A 14431-nucleotide genomic window follows, 5' to 3' on the forward strand; every position below is an offset into this window, starting at 1 on the left:
CAATACATACAAGATGATACAGGGATGTCTAAAATGATTCGTAACTCACTGTAGAGAAGAATGTTTCCAAATGTGAGGAAGACATGTAAAAACTTCTTTAATGAGTTCAAGTGAACAGTAATTTGTAACGTGTAATATGCTGAAGTAGTATTGTATTTCTTGTTACGGTAGGCCTTGGGTGAAATCTGAGCACAGTTAGAGGGAGATTAATTTGTAGCAAGAGGTCATAATTAAAGTGCAGTTATTCACTGAGGTCCAGTGTGAGTAGTAATTATTGTATGGTAGTGAAACTTGTTAGACAGGCTAATGCATTAATGTAGAATCGATTATCACTGGAAAAAATAGTTCCAATTTTGGCAGTCAGGAGCAAATCTGGCACTATACACTGTTTGTAGAATAGTATGACATCCAATCTGTCATTTGACAAAGCATAGTGTCAATGAACAGTATGGCTATCGAGAAGAGGGACTGTGTGCAGTTAGTGAAACTATTTATGTAAACAGCAGCAATTACGGTGCTACAGTGAGAGAGTGTTACTGACCGAAGAGAGGCCCAATGTTATTAAATGGTTTACAGAAGATGATACTGAAGTTTGGAAGAGTGGCAGGAGCCTAGTGTGACACCTGGTTGCTGTTGCTGTAACTGACCATGCAGCACATGCCTGGGTAGTGCTAGTACTCATGCAGTGTCATAAGAATTGTCCATCCTATGTTCAACAGTGTGGAAAGTTTTGCAGTTTAGTTTACACTGTTAGCCATACAAGATAAGCCACACAAGATATAGATGGTGCAGCAGCTGAAACCTCATGATCTGCAGCAATGTTCTGAATTTGCCCATTGGTTTCTGGCGTGGATTGAAGCTGATGACATGTGGCCAGGAAATATTCTGTGGGGGCACATTTTACACTACAGGGTGCAGTGAATACGCAGAAGTGAGGGAGTTGGGGTATTGTTAGACCACATGTTGTGGATGAAGAGCCAGTGCACTAGATCTATGTGACTGCGTGGTGTGGATTCGCAAGCTCCTGTATTCTTGGTCCAGTCTTCTTTGAAGAGAATACACCCACAGGGCCTGTCAGGTATATCGTGACCTCGCTGTACATTATATGATTACTCATTTGGAAGAGCACAACTGTGTGGAAAACCCTATTTTCATGCAAGGTGGAGCAACACCTCACGTTGGTTGCCAGTGAAAAACCTGCTTAATGCAACCTCATATGAATTTGTTATCTCCAGAGATTTTCCACATGCATGGCCTGCAAGATCACCTGATCTGAATCCATGTGACTTTTGGCTCTGGGGATATCTAAAGAAATGCACTTACCAGGGACACCTTGGTATCTACCTGATCTGAAGGCCAGTATACAGGAAACATTGCTTATGTTCCACCAGAACTGCTGTGAGTAACTGTTGATCATGTCATTTTATGGATGTAGCATCTTGTCAATGTCTCCCGTGCTCATACTGAATGAATTGTGTAAGTGAGTGTAAATTAGGTCGGAATTAATGCATTATCATATCTACCAAGTTTTGCTGCCATATGATAATTACGGCCCTCACTGGACTTCAGCGTGTAGCTGCACTGTAATTATAACCACCCAGTACTCACTAGGACAATATTTCACACTCAAATTAGTAGCAGTTCGTAGTCATAAATTCAAAATTATCTTGTTAATGGTTCATTTGTGGCCCCAAGCTTACTGGAATATTTTGTTTTTAAGATTACTATATTATACTTTCACCCATGTCAGCTTTCACTGCTAATTATTTTTCACCCTATGTACAAATGTCACCTCTGGGCACCTCTGACGCTCCTCTCAGCTTGGTGCCCCAAGGGGCCACTTGTGTCGCTTGAGCCTTGAACTGGCCCAGAACATAAGAATGCAATTGATGGGTGCAGCTATAGACTGTTGGTGGAGCCATGTGCACAAGGGAACCTGAGCAGGAGTTGAAAACAAATTTTGAGGTGCTGCCCAGAATTTCCATGAATATGAATATTGTGTCTCAGTAATCAGCAGTACAAAGTTCTGCCACATGATGCCTCTAGTTGTGTCTTTCATGTGTCAGTCTGACATGTGCTATCATTGTGAGTGCAGTATGCTGATTTCTTTATACTGTGCAAATTCTGAAACAGCAACGATTTGCATGAATGTTTGTTTTCAGTTCTGCAAAACTGCAGCTGAAATGTACCACATGGTATGGAAGCCTTCTGGTGATCAATCTTTGAGCCAAGCCAGAATAATTGAGTGGTTTATATGATCTAAAGATGGCTGGAATCTGTGGCAGATGACGAACACTAAGGTCAACTGCAATCACACACAACTCCAAAACTATCAAGAAAGTGCGTTACTTGATCCACAATGAGAGAAGGCAAACAATCTGTGAAACAGTTAAGAGATGATCCAGATTTCCTGTCCAGGGTCATAACTGCTGATATATCATGGGTGTGCACTTGTGACCCTGAAATAAAACAGCAATATCTGCAGAAGAAGACACCAACCTTCCCATGCCTCAAAAAAGGTGCATCAAATCTGCAACAACATAAAGTAAATGCTAATTAATTTTTCTACTATTAATAAAGAATTTCTTCTGTGTGGTCACAGGAAAATTCTACTGCGATGTTTTGAGGAGACAGAGAGAAAATGTTAGATGCAAACAACCTGACAGATGCGAGAACAAAGACTAAAGCACCTGAAGAAGATGGATGGGTCATTCATTGAAAGAAAGGTTGAAAGAAAGGGCAGGTCGCTGAGACCTCAGGATGAAAGGGATCCAGCTTGTCATGACATCAACAGGAGGCAAAAAAACTGAGGCATCAGAGAGAGAGAGAGAGAGAGAGAGAGAGAGAGAGAGAGAGAGAGAGAATGTAGGAGGTCAAAATAGTACACTGAAAACAATATGCCAGCTTCTTACCTGAGTTACGAAAAGAAACACATAAGATTAAATTTTATATATAGTGATTCCCTTACAGCTTAAAACACAATAAAAAAAATAAAAATAAAACAGTATGGCAGACAAGTGGTGAAAAGAAAAAAAAGAATCAATCCTACCTTGGAGTGAGATGCAGAAGGTACAAGAAATAACTAGAAAGTTATAATGGTGTAAAAGCTCAGGGCCAACACTTGGTTGCTTCTAAGTGACAGCTAAAGATGAGAGCTAAACTCAAAATAAACACCAGGCTGCAAATGGAAATGAAAACTAAGTAAATACAAAAATCTGTGGGGAGAAGATAGACTGTGGGAGGAAGGTACACAAAAACTTTTTTTTTTTTTAAAGTAAAAGAGGAGTCACAAAGAGAATGATTATACAATAATCAGAAGGAAAACGGGTGGAAAGAAGGGGGGAACCAAGGGCAAAGTGAATACAATCATTTAACAAGTGGATGGCAACATTTCTCCAGCATTTATGAGTCTTCTTTTTTTCTTATCTCACACGTCAGATTTCTGCATTTGATTTCTCCTGTCTTTCTTTTCACGTGTACAAGAGAACTCGTAATTCTGAAGCTTTATTTAATAGTTTGTTGTTTCATCCTGCTGATGACAAATCTTCATAATCTGTACACAAAAGTTAATGGACTGTTTGACATTTAAGGACATAGTTTCCATATTTTGAAACTTAGTTATCATGATTATTCCACATGCTTTTACTCTTGTACACAAAACTAATACATACAAAACAGAACAAAAGAACAGAAGGAATGAATACACATACACTTGTCAAAACAGGCAGTGTTTGACACATTTTTTATGGTGACTGCAGTCTCTTCACAATAGTGTGGGAAAGACATTCACTCATTCTGTACAGCACTCAATGTGAACCTAACAGATACAAAAACAAGAAGTGTATTGTAGCCCAGCAAACAAACTCATAGTCTAGGACACAGGTTCAGACTGGAGAAAGATGAGGAAGGAAATTAGCCATTTTTTACAATGAAAATAAGTCATCGTTTTCCTTACTTCATTTAGGGAAATCATGGGAAACCTAATTCTCTATGGCTGAGCAGGGAATGTGAGTCCAGTGTCTTATTTACAGTGCCACTTTGCTTGGCAGACACACAAACACAGTGATCTGATTCTCAGTGGTGAAAGAATGTTTGTATATCACCAACTCTCTCATATATAAACATAAGTTTGAAAGCTGTTTGACTTTCACTTTGTGCATCAGCTAACTGCCAAACACTTTCTCTGTTCGGTGAGTTTCAGTGTTTATGCAAACTATTGTTTGTATTCCACCCAAGGTTTTCCATCATCATATTATTTTTTTAAGTTACCTGTTCATGGAGGTAAAGGAGACGATCCAGCAAAATTATTGTTTCAATCACAGGAGCTAATACTGCACGGAGCATGAAGAATACTGAGAGCTTCTGTTGGTGTGACTGATGACTCTTATAAAGACTTTCTATTTCATTCAATGAAACCTAAAAAGAAAACTGTTATAAGTACATTTTTGTATACAATATGTTATTAAGTGAATGGGTGCAAAGTAAGTCAAAACTATCCTAGCAACTGTAAAGAATTAAAAAGTTATCTAAAGTACACTGGAAAAATATAAAACAGTGGCAATTATAAACATGCTTTCCTGTTTCTATTGTTACATTAAATGTTGGTAGTAAATTGCATCTTCATTTAAAAAAATATTCATGTCAATTCATTAAAAAAGCCACCAGTTATGAGTACTGACGTAATATTTGACATATGAATTCTTTAGCCCTTTCGTACTGTTCAATGCGTAAATGGGCAACTACATGAATATTGTGGAGATATCAGATGTTTGATAAAAACAATACAATTGTCTGTGTACAAAACAAACAATTTATACTGAGTAATATTACTTTGTGATTTGGCTTTATGAAATCTAATATTGTGCCTACAGTCATTATATTCAAACCATTTTGTAACGATTAAAAATAATTAACGTGAAGAGAAAACATATGAGTTGTTTGGGGGAAGAGACCAGACAGCGAGGTCATCGGATTAGGGAAGGACGGGGAAGGAAGTCGGCCGTGCCCTTTCAGAGGAACCATCCCGGCATTTGTCTGGAGCTATTTAGGGAAATCACAGAAAACCTAAATCAGGATGGCTGGACGCGGGATTGAACCGTCGTCCTCCCGAATGCGAGTCCAGTGTGCTAGAGAGAAAACATACCCTTGATCAGTGCGTCAGTGTAAACGGTATTGGAAGGGCTGTGGAAGGGGGGGGGGGAGGGAGGGTCAGGAGAGAGCCATTTACAATCACACATGACTAATGAAGAACAAGTTAACTGTTTGCATTGGAAAAACTTCAGAAAAACAAGGGATTAAAACATTTTAAAGCTGAGAAAACAGCTGAATCCTTATATATGTAAAAGATGTATATTGCATTTGTGATAGCTGATGTGTATATAATTCAATGCAGTCGTAACCAAGCAAATATCAATAGCCCAGAAGGAAGTATTAATACCCATTCAAGTTGGATGCAAAAGGAACTGCTGCTTTACACAAAATGGGCTTGTATAAAGAGGCAATAAAAATAATAATTTTATTAGAAAGGAAGGACAAGTTAAGCAAAATAAAATACTGATACTGATTTTGGGCAAAAGAGAGTTGTAATGATTCATTACTTGCAATCGAGAATGATGTAACCTCTCTCACTCTCTCTCTCTCTCTCTCTCTCTCTCTCTCTCTCACACACACACACACACACACACACACACACTCAGCATCTCATTATGATTTGTGATGCTCTATGTACAGCTCATAATTACCATGTGAATTCGGGGCTCTTGAGCTTCCCATGCAGTCGCTAGAGTCTCAGCTCTGGAGACGTCCCTCACAAATGTGGACAAAATGTTAGTGAATAGTTTGAAGTGTCAACAGTCTCTCAGCCCAGAAATTTAAAGTTTTCATACCTAAAACTCTAAAATTATAAAGCACTTGAGGGAAGATATGATGAATATTTCAAATTTGCTTTTTCACGAGTAGGGACTTGAAAGTAAGTTACACTTCCAGGTCCAGGTCCAGATGGGATTCGAATTCGGTTTTACAGAGAGTACTCTACTGCATTGGCTCCTTACTTAGCTTGCATTTATCGCGAATCTCTTGCCCAATGTAAATTCCCGAGCAGCTGGAAAAAAGTGCAGGTGAAGCCTGTATATAAGAAGGGTAGAAGGACGGATCCTCAAAATTACAGACCAATATCCTTAACATCAGTTTGTTGCAGGATTCTCGAACATATTCTCAGTTCGAATATAATGAATTTCCTTGAGACAGAGAAGTTGCTGTCCATGCATCAGCACGGCTTTAGAAAGCTTCGCTCCTGCAAAACGCAACTCGCCCTTTTTTCACATGATATCTTGCGAACCATGGATGAAGGGTATCAGACGGATGCCATATTCCTCGACTTCCAGAAATCGTTTGACTCGGTGCCCCACTGCAGACTCCTAACTAAGGTACGAGCATATGGGATTGGTTCCCAAATATGTGAGTAGCTTGAAGACTTCTTAAGTAATAGAACCCAGTACGTTGTCCTCGATGGTGAGTGTTCATCGGAGGTGAGGGTATCATCTGGAGTGCCCCAGGTAAGTGTGGCAGGTCCGCTGTTGTTTTCTATCTACATAAATGATTTTTTGGATAGGGTGGATAGCAATGTGCGGCTGTTTGCTGATGATGCTGTGGTGTACGGGAAGGTGTCGTCGTTGAGTGACTGTAGGAGGATACAAGATGACTTGGACAGGATTTGTGATTGGTGTAAAGAATGGCAGCTAACTCTAAATATAGATAAATATAGATAAATGTAAATTAATGCAGATGAATAGGAAAAAGAATCCTGTAATGTTTGAATACTCCATTAGTAGTGTAGCGCTTGACACAGTCACGTCAATTAAATATTTGGGCGAAACATTGCAGAGTGATATGAAGTGGGACAAGCATGTAATGGCAGTTGTGGGGAAGGCGGATAGTTGTCTTCGGTTCATTGGTAGAATTTTGGGAAGATGTGGTTCATCTGTAAAGGAGACCACTTATAAAACACTAATACGACCTATTCTTGAGTTCTGCTTGAGCGTTTGGGATCCCTATCAGGTCGGATTGAGGGAGGACATAGAAGCAATTCAGAGGCGGGCTGCTAGATTTGTTACTGGTAGGTTTGATCATCACGCGAGTGTTACAGAAATGCTTCAGGAACTCAGGTGGGAGTCTCTAGAGGAAAAGAGGCGTTCTTTTCGTGAATCGCTGCTGAGGAAATTTAGAGAACCAGCATTTGAGGCTGACTGCAGTACAATTTTACTGCCGCCAACTTACATTTCGCGGAAAGACCACGAAGATAAGATGCGAGAGATTAGGGCTCATACAGAGGCATATAGGCAGTCATTTTTCCCTCTTTCTGTTTGGGAGTGGAACAGGGAGAGAAGATGCTAGTTGTGGTATGAGGTACCCTCCACCACGCACCGTATGGTGGATTGCGGAGTATGTATGTAGATGTAGATGTACACTCATCATTCCACATTGAGACCATTGTGCAAATGTGGATCATAGTCAGAGGAGTGTACATGTTCTGGACGTCCAGCACAGACAGTTCTTTTATGGTATGGATAACAAGTACATCAAAGTGTGCAAGTGAAACTGCGTAGTGAATGGAAGCATACTCCAAAGAGGAACTGTGCAGCACAGTAGGATTCTTGTGGGCAAAATGTCTACAATGCACACAGATTCACCACCAAATTCTGGTGGTATGTGGACCATATGAAACATGGCGACCAACCTTAGTGGTATGGTGCCAACAATTTGACCGAGGTTGCCACAAAGTTAGGTGATATTGATTGGGAAGGAATGTCATCAACATCAACCACAGATGACAATGTCAGGCAATCTTTTTGGCACAATGAAGGAGCATCTAATGAGGACATTCACTCAGCAATTCTGGAATGGCTCCTGATGAAGGAGCAGATTTGTAATGTTGATGAACTGAACAGTTGGTATGTAGTAAACAAGTAATATACAAAACTGATCCAAGTAACAAAATATGGCTTTGTTCATAAACCTCTGAACAATAACAGAAATAAGCCACTTGTGAATCCACCATTATGAGACACAAAACAGCTGGTGTGAATGGTACAAGTCAGTGACCATAGAGATGCTTAGTCAGTACTGCATCACATGTACATATGTGTGAGTCACCGGTGGACGGCACAGTAGATACCACATGCATGCTTCCCACAGGTAGCCTCTGGAGGCCGGCCCCTGCTATTACAGTTGGCAACTGACTCAAACACATATGTGAGGTGACACCGCACTCAGTGCACTCATTCACACACACACACTACAAGCAGGATACAGCGTGGCAGAATGTTCAGACCATTGTTAATAGAGACTTGGTGACTCTTCTGAAAAATAGAGTTGTGTATCTGTGTCACTTTGAAGTGTGGTGCGGTATTCAATAACAGTTACTTGCCCTGTTTAATAAAGTGTAACATAATTTCCGAAGATCCCTCATATATATTTAGTTTCTTTTAATGATAATCACTGAAATGTATAGTGAGATACTTTACCAAGTGGATCTGTTCTGATTGGAATGAAATTTTACATCATAATCAGTTTCCTGAATATTATTCTACAAGTGTTTAGCCTGAAAATTTTTGGGACAATAAGAACAATATGGACATGATAGACTGCTACTCACCACATAGAAGAGGCTTTGAATCCCAGACAGGCACAATGAAAATGACTACTAAAATTTAAGCTATCGGATAAAGTCCTTCTTCCGAAATAGAAAACACACACATAAATTCACAACTCACACAGATACGGCCACTGTCTGCACACTGCAGCCCATTTGCAACTGCATCTGATGCGAGCAACAATCTACTGAATTGGGTGGTGGGGGTAACAAGGAGCATGGGACAGAGAATGGGAGGGATAGCAGGCAGGGATTTAGAGATGATGCCGTGCTGGCTGTAGGATGGGACAGGGCCACTAGCTGTAATGTCAGGAGCCAGTGCGGGGTGGGGGTGGGGGTGGGGGGGAAGGAGGAGAAGTAGAAAATGGGGTAAAGGCTAGTAGGAGTGGTGGGGGATAAAAGGAGTGTGTAGTGCTGGAGTGGGAGCAGGGAACAGAGTAGTTGTGTGGAGGACATGAACTAGTGAAAGTGGAGGCTAGGGGTCACAGGAATGAAGAATATGTTGTAAGGAGAGTTTCCATCTGTGCAATTCAGAAAAGCTGGTGTTGGTGGGAATGCTCCAGATGACACAGACTATGAAGCACATCATGTTGGGCAGCATGTTATGCAGCTGTGTGGTCCAGCTGTTTCTTGGCCACAGTTTGATGTCCATTCATGCGCACAGATAGATTGTTAACTGTCAAGCCTACATAGAAAGTGGTGCCCTGGTTAGAGCTTAGTTTGTAGATCATGTGGCTACTTTCACAGGTAGCCACACTTCTGGTGGGTTAGGAGATGCCTATTACAGGACTGGAGTAGGTGGTAGTGGGAGAATATACGGGACAGATTTTGCATTTACGTCTATTGCAGGGATATGAGCCTTGAGGCAAGAGGTTGGTAGCAAGGGTGATGTAGGGATGGACAAGGATATTGTGTAGGTTTGGTGGGTGGCAAAATACCACTGTGAGAGGGGTGAAGAGGATCAAAGGGAGGACATTCCTCATTTTAAGGCACAACGAGACATAGTTGAAAGCCTGGTAGAGAATGCAATTCTGTTGCTCCAGTCAAGGGTGATGATGAGTCATGAGAGGAGTGCTCCTTTGCAGCCAGACAGTGGGTATGTGGGAGGTGGTAGGTGACTGAAGGGGCAAGGCACGGGAGATGCGCTTCTGGACAAGGTTGGGTGGGTAATTTTGGTCTGTGAGGCCTCAATGAGACCCTTGACATATTTGGAAAGGGACTACTCATTGCTGCAGGTGTGACAACCTGGGGTGGCTAGGCTGTATGGAAAGAACATCTTGGTGTGGAATGTGTGGCAGCTGTTGAAGTAGAGGTGGTGGTGTCGGTCGGTTGGTTTGTTATGGACAGATGCAGCTATCCTTGAGGTGTAGGTCAACATCATGGTAGGCGGCTTTTTGGGTTGAGGAAACCAGGTGAAGTGAATAAGAGAGAAGGTGTTGAGGTTATGGAGTAATGAGAACAGTGTCCTCACCCTTGATCCGGATATTAAGACGTCGTCAATAAATGTAAACCAGGTGAGGGGCTTGGGATTCTGCATCATTAGGAAGTATTCCTCTAGACACCCCATGTGTAGGTTGGCAAAGCCTGGTGTCATGTGGATGCCCATTGTAGGTGACACCATCAAAGGATTAATTGTTATGGGTGAGAATATATCTGGTCAAGGTGCCAGGAAGAAGGTTGTAGGTTTGTAGTTAGTCAGGCATTGGGAAAGGTTGGTAAAGGAACAGGAACTGTGGACAGTCAATGGAGGAAATGGTGTCTTCTGTCAGGAGAGTAGGATATGAGTAACAGGCTGAAGGTGTTGGTCCATGAGACCATATACTCTCTGTGTGACAGCAAGTAACTGACTGCGAAGGGGTGCCCTGGGTGGTTGGGTTTACAGACTTTAGGAAGCATTCAGAGGGTAGGAGTGTGGGGAGTGGTGGGCATAAGGGGTGATGAGAGGGAGGGAGGGAGGGAGGGAGGGAGGGAGGGAGGGAGGGAGGGAGGGAGGGAGGGAGGGGAGTGAGTGAGAGAGAGGGGGGAGTGAGAGAGAGGGGGGAGAGAGAGAGAGAGGGAGAGGGAGAGGGAGAGGGAGAGGGAGAGGGAGAGGGAGAGGGAGAGGGAGAGGGAGAGATCAGGGGAGAAGTTCTGGAATGGACTTAAGGATTTGAGGATGGACTGGAGATCCTGCTAGATTAGATTGGTATCAGTTTTTAACAGGTGGATTGCTGCTCTTTCTGTAGATGTTAGGTTGGCCTCCATGTTGTCGGATTTGGGGGGGATGATGGTGAGGCAAAGTTTGAAGTTAGGAAATTCTCACTATGGATAGGACAACTTCTGTGTACTGGCACAGATGAAAAGAGCAAGGATCCACAGTGAAAGATAAAAAAATACATAGAAATACAAAAATCACAAAAAGAATAAAAATGGATGAAGAATAGGAAAAAAAGGTGAAATCTAAGAGAAAATGACCTTTAGTAAAAGATGAAAACAAACTAAAATCAATGTGAAAACATAATGAGATCAATAAGGAAAATAAATAAAAAGATGATACAGTGGAATGTAGATTGGCGGGTGGATATGTGTGAAGGGAGGAGGCAACAGGTGTAACTTCATTAGGTGAGGTCAGTATGTGTGTGCTGGAATAATGGAAGAGAGAGGATAGGGAGGGGTAGGCAGGTTGTTAGGTACCAGGTTCAATGAAGTATATGTTGCACAGGAAGGTATAGAAAACCATGTGACGGTGAGGGAGAATGTGGGATCAATTTGAAATCCATAAAATAATTACATCGGTGGTAAGAATGTGGGATAAGCTGTAGCTACAGTCCATGAAGTAACATAACTGTGTGTTGTATGCAGGTGAGGCCGTTGATACAGGGTGGCTCAGAAGTCAACAACAAAGGTCAGAAAGGTCAGACATTGAGTAAAGTAATGTGTTAGAGAATAGTAACAAGGAAAAACGGCAATGGGTTGGGATGAAGGGAGAGCCGTTAGGCAAAATCATACTATGGGAAGACATCAACCATTTCCTCCACCAACTCTCCACAGTTCCTGTTCCTTTATTATCCAGCACTCTGCTCATTACTGGCACTGCCACTTACATCTACACTAACATCCCCTCTGCCCATGGGCTTGACACTACTGAACACTACCTGTTCCAAAGCCTGACTGACTACAAACCTATAAACTCTTTCCCAGTTGCTATGACCAACTATATCCCCACCTACAATTACTTCTCCTTTGAAGGCATCACTTACAAACATATACGTGGTATAGCAATGGGCACCTGCATGGCAACCCATTCATCTGTCATTTGGAGGAATACTTCCTATCCACCCAGAATTCCAAACCCTTCACCTGAGTTATTGATAACATCTTTGTGATATGGACCAAGGGTGCAGACACCGTATCCAATTTACTGCAGAACCTTAACATCTTCTTCCTCCTTCTATTTCAATTGGTCCTCTTCAACCCAACAAGCCACCTTCTCCGATGTCGACCTCCACCTCAAGGATGGCTACATCAGTACCTCTGTAGCAGTGAGCAGTCCCTCTCCAAATATGCCAAGGGTGTCACTGACACCTCCAAGGTCAAAATACCCTCCCAACCTGGTCCAGAAACAGATATCCCATGCCTTTTGTCTCCAGTCACCTACCACATCCCACATACCTACTGTCTGACCACAAAGCAGCACTCTTCTCATGGCTCAGTGTCACCCAAAACTGGAGCAACAGAATCACATTTTCCGTCCGGGTTTCAACTACATCTCATCGTACCCTAAAACGAGGAATATCCTCCCTTCTACGCCCTACACCCCTCTCACAGTGGTACTTTGCCACCCACCAAACCTACATAATGTCCTCATACATCTGTACTCCGCACCTGCTCTCCTCAAGGCTCATATCCCTGCAACAGACCTAGATGCAAAACCTGTCCCATACATTCTCCCACTGCCACCTACGTCAGTCCTGTCACAGGCACCCCCTACCTCAACAAAGCAGGGCTAGCTGTGAAAGCACCCATGTGATCTATAAACTCTGCTGCAATCAATGCGCCAATTTCTACATGGCCATGACAGCTAACAAACTGTCTCTCCATGTAAATGGCTGCTGCCAGTGTGTGGCCAAGAAACAGCTGGACCACTCAGTGGCAGAACATGCTGCTCAGCACAATATGCTTCCTTATAATGATTGCTTCACAGCCTGCACCATCTATATTCTTCCTACCAACACTAGCTTTTCTGAACTGCACAGGTGGGAACTCTCTCTACAAACACATCCAGCACAGCATCTTCCTTCAGACCCGGCCTGATATCCTTCCCACTGTCCTTTTGCTGCTCATGTCAGACTCAGTTGCAGTCAGGCTCCAGCAACCAGACAGTGGCCATGTGTGTATGAGTTATGAATGTGTGTGTGTGTTTTCTATTTCAGAAAGACTTTGTCCAAAAACTTTATATTTTAGCAATCTTCTTCATTGCGCCTGTCTGCGACTAAATGTCTCCTCTATATGGAGAGTAGCTATCTATCCATCCCATATTATTGTTAGTTGTTAGTATGTATACCATCTCATTCACTTTCCTGTTCAGGCCATAATCTTATGTCTTTACTTTAACAAGTCATTAGGTTTCACTGTGAAAATCAGCCATAAGAATGGGCTGTGTTAACTCACTGGTAGAACTTAAGTAACATATACAATTACTTTCTGAAAGCTTCAACACTGCTTCGCGAGTTTTGCATCCCACAGTATGTTCTTGAAGAACCAATAAAAAGCACTGGCCTGCAGAACAATATCCTTGTTGTATATGATACATGAGAAAATGCATTTCTTTGTTTTTAGATTCCTAGTGAAACTATTTTATAATAAATATTCACATCAGATGTATGGCTTGATTAAATGTAAAGTAGTTACCCTCTCTGTAGTACTAATTTTCTGAAAAAAATATAAAAAAAAATAAAAAAAATAGACCCAGATGAGGAGAGGATCAGAGTTAGTACATTGGATCAATATGATTAAAATTGAGTTCTGGGATAAATGATTAAGGACTATGGAAAGTACTGACCCTAGTGCTGTTAAAGCATCTTTTGATATGTTTTAAGAGCACAACTAAAAAGCTAAATCTTTATAGGCATTTAAATCCTACTCTGATCACTTACAATCCAAATATTTTAAACACTGCTTCACTCACTCCATCAAAAATAATCATAACTCGTAGATAAATAAAATCAGAATGTTTACACCAAATGAAAAAATAGCTTGCAGGTCTTCAAAGCTCAAGATTTGACATTACTACAGCAAATGGGTTGCCCACAAGGTGCGGTGTTAGGGGTAATGCATGGAGATGTCCAAGTTCCAGGTTGAATTACAGCCTCCAGCCAGTGATAGTAATTTAGTATTAAGAGTATTGAAAAATTTCACAACCTTCTCAAAAGTAAAATTTTGTAATATTCAAGATCATTTTATGTTTACGATTATAAGTGTTCCCCACTCATGATGCAGTTAAGCTCCATTCACATTATGGGTTATTTTTGGGTGATAAAAGACAATTTCAGTATTAAGTGTTCATTATCAGTGACAACCCTGCTCTAAGATTTGGTATGCAATAGTTGTCATATACATTACACTATGGTTTGTTTTATTTTGGCAAGCAACCTTGCCACATGTGTCTTTACCCTGTGGAAGACCCAGGTGCAAATTCTGTCTGGTAGACTCACCCAGCACATTCCTACTCCATAAAAAATACCAGCTCTGCTGTAGTTTCTGCACAGCATTTTATGTGGTCATAACTATCAACCCCACCAT

At 41.5% G+C, this 14431-nt stretch overlaps 1 protein-coding gene across 1 annotated transcript in view; it reads right to left on the bottom strand.

Moving 5' to 3' along the window:
• The window catches only part of LOC126260399 (probable methyltransferase-like protein 25), an 85589-nt gene that overhangs the window by 3605 nt on the left and 67553 nt on the right, over positions 1-14431 (bottom strand). The window contains exon 4 of the mRNA XM_049957728.1: positions 4270-4416. Within this exon, the coding sequence (XP_049813685.1) occupies positions 4270-4416 (147 nt within the window). The remainder of the gene's footprint in view (positions 1-4269; positions 4417-14431) is intronic.

The sequence above is a fragment of the Schistocerca nitens genome, chromosome 1 (assembly GCF_023898315.1).
Source record: "Schistocerca nitens isolate TAMUIC-IGC-003100 chromosome 1, iqSchNite1.1, whole genome shotgun sequence".
Lineage (NCBI taxonomy): Eukaryota > Metazoa > Arthropoda > Insecta > Orthoptera > Acrididae > Schistocerca > Schistocerca nitens.